General features: G+C 39.7%; 1 protein-coding gene across 1 annotated transcript; it reads right to left on the bottom strand.

Moving 5' to 3' along the window:
• Positions 1–4,199: 4,199 nt before the first annotated feature.
• LOC113571603 (zona pellucida-like domain-containing protein 1) lies at positions 4,200–9,748 on the bottom strand. Its single transcript, XM_035535770.1, has 10 exons — positions 9,643–9,748; positions 9,426–9,545; positions 8,845–9,065; positions 6,974–7,158; positions 5,880–5,952; positions 5,611–5,708; positions 5,384–5,464; positions 5,107–5,277; positions 4,866–4,954; positions 4,200–4,351 (listed from the first exon to the last, which is right to left on the bottom strand). The coding sequence occupies exons 1-10, from the start codon at positions 9,662–9,664 to the stop codon at positions 4,200–4,202; spliced, it is 1,212 nt and encodes a 403-aa protein (XP_035391663.1). The 5' UTR covers positions 9,665–9,748.
• Between the last annotated feature and the right edge of the window lie 19 nt (positions 9,749–9,767).

Here is a 9,767-nt window from a genome sequence, read left to right on the forward strand (position 1 = left end):
GTGGTTAAGTGTCGAGTGGCTGCAGAACTAGAAATACTGTATTTTCTGATTGCACGTTCTTCTCCGTTTTTCTTTGCACCCTGAATTCCCTGCCTTTCTTTTCCGCGCACGCGCGCAGATCTCTCTGTGTGTGTGTGTGTGTGTGTGTGTGTGTGTGTGTGTGTGTGTGTGTGTGTGTGTGTGTGTGTGTGTGTGTGTATGTGTGTGTGTGTGTGTGTGTGTGTGTGTGTGTGTGTGTGTGTGTGTGTGTGTGTGTGTGTGTGTGTGTGTGTGCGTATCTGAGAGAGATGCACTGTCACACTCCTCTCACCAGCTTGCTCTCTGTTCCAGTCACTTTTCTATTGGTTTAGAGAGAACTTTAGATGTACTTGGTATTTAGAGGTCCTAAAATAGAAATGTACTTTGCATAATAAATGTCAATCTTTTCTATTAGTTGCCTGTTTTCTTGTATAATTCCATACTATAACTTGAGATAATAAAGCCATTTTATCCCTTCAAGCATTAAAATCTATGCACCTGTTCTCTTTCCATGTATAATTAAAAAACTGATTTTGGAAAATGTGGTCCTTGCTGCATATTGAAGGTTCTCCTATGATACCCAAATGATGGCGACATTCCCGCGGTGGGAATATATAAAGAGTCTAGCAGCACTGCTGCTCCTGACAGTGATACTGGCACAACTCTCATGACCAGCTACCACTGCAGAGTCACAGGTGTCTTGAAACAGGTTTAACGCCCAGGTTGGATCCGGTCAGCAGCGGTCCTGCGTTCCGAGACTGATCAGGAAGGTCAGGCAGGCGTAAAGGCACAGGCCATACCATCCTGAGAGAGGCGTGATGGAAGAGCAGGACATAGCAGCGTCAGTGGAACAGGGCATGCGGAGGATGCCCTTCTGGACAAAATCCAGAAATCCAGCAGCATGCATGGCAACCGAGACAGGAAACGGTGCGGAGACACATGACTGTCTCCTTTCTCGCTAATGAGAACATTTTCTGTGCCACTTTGTTGGTCATTTTTATGCCACGTCATAAAACGATTATGAAGTCACCTGAGCTTCCTGTGTAACTCAGCTTAATAACATTGTATCCAGTGCTCAGTGCAAAGCTTTTTTGAAAACAAAGTAGTAGACGTATCTCTCTCCCTCTTTCCCCCGCGCTCTGTCTCTCACCATCTCTCTCTCCCTCTCTCTTTCTTTCTGTCTCCCTCTCACTGTCTGTCTTCCATACAGGTTCTGTTCTTCAGTGATGCTTTGGTCCTTTGAATTATGAATGAGCTTTTCTGCTGCTCTCAGTACGAAATTCCATCCTATTGTCTTGACTGTGGGAAACAAAGGAGCAGCAGTGTAGATGAAAGTGACAGGGCTTTTTGAGTCTTGTAAATCTGCCCTGCAACCAGGATAAAGTTACCAACTGGCTGACCTCGTTGACACACAGACTCCCATACAATATGTAGAATTACTTAATTATTTTGTATAATATTTATATATATATATATATATATATATATATATATATATATATATATATATATATATATATATATATATATATATATATATATATAAAGAGAGAGATATTCAAAATTGTAGTAAAGTACACAGTTTCCAAAGAAACAGCACATTTTGGACAGAGTCCTTCATCAGCTGTTCAAGCAAAGTGCTTCAGAAGTAGATCAGGTCCTCTGCAAGAGACCTGGAGCTTGAGGGTCATGCATAGAACCTTAGTTGTTCCCTGGAATACACTCTACTGGACCTAGATCTCGGATGTTGTTCCTAGTATCTGCTGGAGCCACTTTCCCAGTTGGAGATCACTGCCCTTAGTGCTCCGATTATCATGGGAACCACTGTTGCCTTCACATAGCAATAGTGAGAGATTGCTACATCCATCACTATGGCCTTCTACTGCTTTTTGTCCATCACTACTATGTCTAGTTGGTTATCCATTACAATTTTGGATTTTAGCTCGGTCATTCTCCACTACCTTTGGGTATGTGTCCCACTCTGTCCTTGGAACTTCTAGCCTGTAGTCAGCACAGATGTTTCTGTACACTATGCCAACCACTTTGCTATGGTGTTCCAAGATGTCTGCTAGCATCTTGCACCCCACTTTTATATGTTGGATTGTCTAAATGGCATCTTTGCATGCAGGGCCCTGCCTGATGTGGTTGATCCCAGCCTCTATTGGTCTTGTATTCAGAACTTGTTCTAGTGCTGCCATGATTAGTGCCTCTGTGCTGTCTTTCAATCCAGCCTGCATCTTGTCGACTATCACAATGGTTGGTTCACAACTACTTGTTTATCTGTCTAGATTTAGAAGTCCCACAAAATCTTAACCTTATTGTTCTCCCCAACTCTCTGCAGTTACTCCCATTTGGACTTTGGGATGTCCAGCTGATATGCATTGCATATGTTCCTGTATATGACATATCATTTGTGTGCTGTCTCTCGGAGTATGCTTTTCCTGCCAGCATCTAATGTTATGATAATGAGCACCTGACAAAGTGAGAGTGTACCTGGCACCAGGTCAACGATGCTATGAGCAGCCTGTGGCCCTGCATACGGCCTTCCCTCACCAACCGATCAACGAGTTAACAAAACAGCACAGTCTGATCGCCCTGTGTCCATCATTACAAATATCTACTGTCAAATGCACAGAGTTTTACTACATACACAGAGTTACTGCTGACAGGAGAATGGGAGTAAAGGCATGCCAAGAAGGCCCATAAATCACGGTCTATTTTTAAGTAGGTGTTTGAGCACATATTTCGACATGACCTAGTTGCATGATGGCACTCAGCATATCTTTCTTTAACTTCAGACATGTATTCCTTTCCAGACAATTTTTTTACACTGAGTTCGGATATAGGGATCAATCATAACTCATATTCCTTGCATAGAATATGACGCATAGACGTACCCTGAACGAACGAACACACACACACACACACACACAGAGAGAGAGAGAGAGAGAGAGAGAGAGAGAGAGAGAGAGAGAGAGAGAGAGAGAGAGAGAGAGAGAGAGAGAGAGAGAGAGAGTGTACACCCTACATACAAAATCACATTATTAAAAAGTCCTCTTGGCCATACATCACATTCTGGTCAGTATTTTGGAAGTAGAGAATATATTAGATTTTGCTTTCTGTATTAGAGTTTGCAAGTTCTGAGTTCTTGTATTTGTGTGTGGTGAGATTTCCTGCTGGGTTAAGACCAGAGTTTCTGACTTAATTTTTTTCTGAATGCTGTTTCAAGAATAAGAGGTGTAAAATGATGTCGAGTCGGTTTAGTCAGAACCTCATTCCAGCCATAAGGCAGAAGTAAAACAGCTCATGTTTAGCTCATGCTCAACTGTAGCAACACTGTTTATATTCTTTATACATCACACTGCTCAATATGTTAATATTCTTATTGTTGTAGATATTACCCAGAGCTGCAGCTTCTGTTTTCTGTAGACAATTCAGACATTATAAGTTTATAATTAAGAACATCAATTCAATGATGAAATTGCATGTATTACTAATATGCCTCTTAGAATCCCTTTGAGAGCTTCACTTTCATTCTGAACTTTTCTAAAGTTGGATGAGTGATAAATTTAAAAAGCAACTGTGTGTTTTGTCTTCAAAGCTTAGATGACTGTGGGTAGTTATTTTATTTTACTTCATTAGCACTCCGGTCAAGTAAGTCTTATTACTTCAAGAATGTGAATGTAGGCCTAGAGATACATAGTTTGTTCATGTTAATCACCTTAATTCATGACATAAATACTTATTTCTTCTTCTCCCTAATTATAGCATACTTTTATAAAGGTTAAAACTAACATTTACCCTTCAGCTTATTTTGTCCTAAAATAGCATGTTAAAACATAAAAATACTAATTAGTTCAACTTGTCTTGATGTTTTATTTGACATTCAAAGTCTGCACAAAATGATAAGACAAGTTAAAACCTTTTATATAAAAGGTATATTAAATATTAAATATTATATTAAATATGCTAATAATGCATTGCATTATTTCTGCACAAATCCTAAATAATATATGATAACCTATCATTGCATATATATATATATATATATATATATATATATATATATATATTCTGGTGCTAATTGTAATATTGTTATTGTTACATTCTAGGAAGGAGGTCAGCAATTGGCCACTCTCCAAGTGAGCCTGCATTGGCGTGTAGTGCCTTAACTCTGAAGCTTAGTGGTGGCAGACTCTACCACAGACTCTGTAAATGAGCTTCTTGCTGTGTACAGCAGCTATCCCAATAAAGACAAAACCGATGAACACCAGAGTGCCCACTGCTGCGCCCAGTCTCAGAGAAGAGGGTGAACTAGTACTGCCAGATGTGTCTGAGAGAGATACAGAGACAGAGTAAGACCGGCAGCTATAACAAGCCTCTACAGATTTTTTTGAATGACATAATATTTTAACATTTTGAATGTTAATGTTTTGAAAGACAAATCTTACCTTTCCCATCTGATGACATAACTAAAATGAAACACAGGAAACCAAATGAAAAGTTACCCAACAAACCACTTTGCACAATGATCATTATTCCAATGATCATATGAAAGTTTTTGAACTAGGATGGAACCCAAACATCACTCCCAGTAGATTATAACTTTAGAACTCTATGATAAGTTTAATGGACAAACTTATCTGTTTTGACACTGTTTTTACTATTGGTTGTCAATTAACTTAATTGTAGTTTTAATTTGTTGAATAATCCTCGCAGTGTTTTATTGACTAAATTAGCCCACCAATGTAGCCCAGCAGTGCTGAAGCTCAGCAAATAATGAAAAAATAAATGTGATTTTGTGTGTGTGTTTGTGTGTGTGTGTGTGTGTAAGTCGATGGTCATACGGGTCTCGACGTTGGTGATGATGGGAGGGGACGTGAGGGTGGTGGGCTCTGAGAGCCCCGAAGAAGCAGAATTCACGTCTCTTCTTTTTCTCCCATTGAGACATAGCTGAGGAGAATGTAGGCATGAGAAACACAACACAAGCACGCATGGGAAGATGTCTGTAGGTGGGTACATGGATCTCCATTTTCAATGTCAAATGAAGAATCCAAAGGCTACTTGTTTGGTGAGTTAGAAAGTAGCTCACCGTATAGGTACTGCAGACAGCTCTCATACAGTCGCGTGATACAGTGCAGGTAATATGTAGAGACAAGCTGGTTATACTGTTGTGTGAAGCGAAAAGCAGGGAAGGAGAACCGAGCTCGTCGACTCACACCATTCTCGATCACGTTGGTCAGGAGATTCACTGAGCACCTATGGAACACCAAATCACCAAACATCTACACTTTTTCTACTAACTGAATATAAGAATTTTTTGTAGAATCTTTCCTGAAATATGAAGTTTAAGGTGAAAACGTACGGCACGAAGAGGTTGTAGATGGTGGAATTGCCTGGAATAACTGAAGTGGAGGCGAAACATCTGTCCAGCAGCACTAAGTAACTAAAGTGGAGAAAGAATCATTTAGAATTTAGCACTTAGCATTTTCAAACTTAATCCAGCAAGAGCAAGATAGACACAACAGCTAGAGATACACCCTGCTGCCTTATGTTGAAAACAAACCAGAAAGCCAAAAAGCAGAGTTGTACTGGGTGATGATATTGATGGCAAAGACCTGCACATATATATTGGTCCTCAGTTCAATGCCTGTATAAGGAATGATCATGGGTTTGGTGAAGTTTGGATCCTAAACAAAACAGAAGAGTGACATTAATTGAGAGTTTTTGTGTTTGTAGAATTTCCATAAAAATGACAGAGGTGGATAATTACTGAAGTGCCATCTGTAGCAGAGATGCACATTCGAGTGGTCTTGACTTGTTGACATGCATAAGGGGATAATGCTGCTCAGGTGCCTTACACTGAAGAGCTGGAGTCTGAGGGCACTGATGAAGCTGCCGTTGTTGTTCATGACCGCCATGGCGTTGGACGACCTGTCAGGGATGAAGAGGTTTAGCACCAGATCGGATCAGCGACACAGGACAGAACTGGGCGGGACAAACAGACAGAACCGTGAACCTAACACAACCAGAATGAAGTCACTTACTGTTCAATCTTGAATCACAGAGGTGATCTAGTACTAGTCGAGGGACAGAGTGGTTGGAGAGCTCTTCTTTTAGCTGCTCCGGCAGACTGTGGAAGACGACGTCACACTCTAGAATCTTCAGGTGCGATTCGTGGTAAGGTTGAGAGGGCCATTTATCAGGAACCCTTCACTAAATTATTTCCCATGAACTCAGCTAACCTGGAGTTTTCGGCTAACCTAGAGTCCAAGTAACCTTGAAGTTCCAACTTGATGGCATTTTGGTTCATGAAGTGTATAATACATGCTGCTTTAAATATACATTTTCTGTCAAAATTTCTAATTCTCACAAAATTACTAATTACTTTGTCAAATTATCATGTAGTATATACTTCATTAATAACATTTATAAATAGCAACCTAGCAAACAAAACTACATTTTATATGATAATATGAAATTTGACATAAAATTTAATTTAGCTAACTATGAGTAGTTGAGTATCTTTTTCTTCCCTATATGTAATTTCAGTCAGTGAGTTGACCAAGTGAAGACTCTAATAATATAATTGTGGTTAGATTAGCAATTTATTAAAACTTTAGTAATAAAACAATCCAGATATTGCCACTGTTGACTATTTTGAGATTATTTTAATGCCTCCAAACTACTTTTAAAGTTATTTTTGTTTTAATGGCAGTGTTAAAACTGTAATGTTTATATTTTGTGTGCTTTTTTGATTGGTTGCCCACTCCAACACTGCTTCCCCACTGGTTGCCTTAGAAATCTTGTAGTAACAAGAGAGCACATTCCCCAGTGAGTTCTCTCTGTCTGTCTCGTTAAGTTGTATAATATAAGAGACAATGGTGGCAAGCTCAAGCTTCTTCTTTATTATGTTGTTGATATGGCATAAGGAAGCAGCATAAGGAATGCTTACACATCCATTTGGGTATTGTTGACCAGGTACTCCAGAGGATAGGAACACACGTAATAGTACTTCAGCTCAGCATAATATGTGACTGTGCTTGTTGTGGGGTCATATGACTGCACCACACCACTGACGTTCATCGTCTGGACACTGGAAATGTCAGACAATATTCCAGTGCCTACAGAGCTGGTGGTCTGCAGAGAAAAACAGAACCATGGACTAACTTACTGGTGCAACATGCATTGCCTTAAATGTTAATTTTGAGTAAATCCAATCCACATGTACCCTTCAATTTTCATCATAATCTATCATAAGAGTAAAAGATGTTATAATTCTATCAAAGTGACACACAGAATGATGAGCCAATTCAATTCAAATATCTTGTTTTCTCAAAGTATCATTGTATACACACTTGTTTTAGCAATTCTTAAATAATGCCCAAATGAATATAAAATGCTTCCTGGGGCAAATGCATGGAATGATGCAGTTTTTTTGTTTGGTTGTTTTTTTGTTACAGAAAGCCCTCGTTAAGTATTTTTGTCAAATTTTTCAGAATATCCTGCAAACTATGCATATCCAGTTTTAGTCCACAAGAGAATTAGATAAATAATCATGGACCTCTTTGCAAAATGTGGTATGAAATATTTATCTTTAGAAAATGCATAGATCTTTTTTTGCCATTGGCTCAGGAGAAAAAAATAATTTTGATCATATGGATTGTGTCACAATACGGCCCCTCCCTCCTCCTCAAACATCTGTGTGTGTGTGTGTGTGTGTGTGTGTGTGTGTGTGTGTGTGTGTCAGTTGGCAGTGCCACGCCCTCTTGTGTCATCCACCTAATCCTTGTTGTGTGTAATCATCTTGAGTGTGTGTCTATATATGTCTCGTGTGTTGTCATATGTTTGTCGCTGTTTGATGTAATGTAGCATGTGTGCCAAGTGTAGGTGTTTTGTGTTAAATAAGACGTTTGTCTCAATGTGCCTCATCCCCGCATCCCACTTAAGCCTCATTCTGTCACAGATTGGAATTCAAGAAAAAAACATAAAACCACCATTTGGTGCTTCTATGACTTATCGTCTTTTCTGTTTTAGAAAACACACAATAATGATAATTATTATTATCACAAACTTTGTAATAATACAAATAACACAAACTTTAACAAAAACAGTAGGGTTCCAGTTCCTTATTAGAAATGCCCACCAAGCTACATTTTATAGGTGAACAATTACAAACTGTGACACATCTGATGTAGTGTGTCATTCACCCTCTGTGCCATTCATCAGTGCTCATCTCTCACCACAGGATAATTATTAACCTGCATTGTTTGGGTGGCAGAACATTTTCACATAGCAAAGACACTGAGTGGCAGTGGCACCTTAGTGGTTGTTGCGCTGGTGCACAGGTGAGGTATAATCATTAACTGTACACCTACAAGGCATTCCCACAGGGCAGGTGTTCGGAACTGGTCAGTGAGTAAATATTTGATACAGATAGTTTGCTGTTTATTTGTGGAGGCGTATCTCAACACAAAAATCTCAATACAAAAAAGAATTTTCTCACAGAAGGGCTCTCGCATAATTGTTAAATGGTAAAGCATCGATTCCAGTGAAAACTCTATGATCATTTAACAATGGCCATTATGCAACAAAAACTTGACCCTGAGTAGACAGACAAGGCATGCTCTTTACCCCTATGCTTTTATAGATCAGGACCTCAGTGTGGGTGCACCATCTGGCACTGACTAAGCTCAAAGGCTAAGAAAGGCTTTCTTAGACTGTTCACTTAACAATACACAGTTCTCAACATTGTACCACCTACTCTGTGTGTATTGTAGGTCACACTGATGTGTGGCTGTACTGTGTGAGAGATCCATGTCCTACCTTAAAACTGCTGCCACAGGCATTTGTGCTGTTAAGGGGGAAGTTGAAGCGGAGCACAGGCGGAGCCACAGAACAGTCCAGGGAGCCTTTGCAGGTTGGGTCATCCATAATGTTGTTGAGGAAGAGCTGTGACTCATTGTAACCGATGTAGGCAACTGGGCAGATCTGTATGGCCAGGCCAATGAAAGTAGTCCCACAGTCCACAGAGATGTCAATAATCTCTACCAAAGAGGGAGAAAGAGATAAAGCGTCAGAGGGACAGAGATTTGATCAAAAAGTGAAAGAACAGTTATGTTGACAAGTTTTCATAACTTTACATATGCCCTCTGCCATTGATGACACAATCAAGCTTCATGATTTTTGAATTTTACATGAACCCATTTCATGTTGGGGGGGGGGGGGGGAGTCCCATTTAAAAGGTTATAATAGAGGGCAATTATGTGAACATTTTTTATGTGCAATATTTTGACATTAACTTCACTCTGCTGCACAGATAAAGAACATGTGCTTTTTTTGTAAGGTTTTTTCTGCCCAAACATCTGTTTGTGTGTCATCAAAAGCCCCTTAGTACATTACCAGACCTGGTTTTCTCATGTACGGAGCGCAAATAGCCGCCGTTAGCTGACTGCTAACAGCATTTGTGGCAATGGAGATGAAGAGAAGCTGAGAGAGCATTTTCCAGCTTTTGGGTGAACTCAGACCTGTTCAGGAAAAAAAAAAACACACACGAGCAACATCCAGGAGTTGAGTAAAGCACTGTGAAAAACTTCTAACCACAGTCATAGTCCAAACACTCACCTTGCATCAGATCATGCTTCATGCCTGTCTTGCTGATGCTCTACTTTGGATCCTTTAAGAGTATATGGAGCTGTTTTATAAAGCATGACCTTCAGTAGGATTGGACAAAAATAAGGTCATGCTGT

Source organism: Electrophorus electricus, chromosome 17 (assembly GCF_013358815.1).
Source record: "Electrophorus electricus isolate fEleEle1 chromosome 17, fEleEle1.pri, whole genome shotgun sequence".
Classification (NCBI taxonomy): Eukaryota; Metazoa; Chordata; class Actinopteri; order Gymnotiformes; family Gymnotidae; genus Electrophorus; species Electrophorus electricus.

Bases quoted from the DNA above. Each gene is read 5' to 3' on its own strand.
- LOC113571603 (XM_035535770.1), bottom strand. From the start codon at position 9,664: ATGAAGCATGATCTGATGCAAG. The intron at 5,953-6,973 runs GTAAGCATTCCT...CATCCCTGACAG, and splicing joins AACAATACCCAAATGGATGT to GTCGTCCAACGCCATGGCGG. The intron at 5,465-5,610 runs GTACAACTCTGC...TCTCCACTTTAG, and splicing joins GCCATCAATATCATCACCCA to TTACTTAGTGCTGCTGGACA.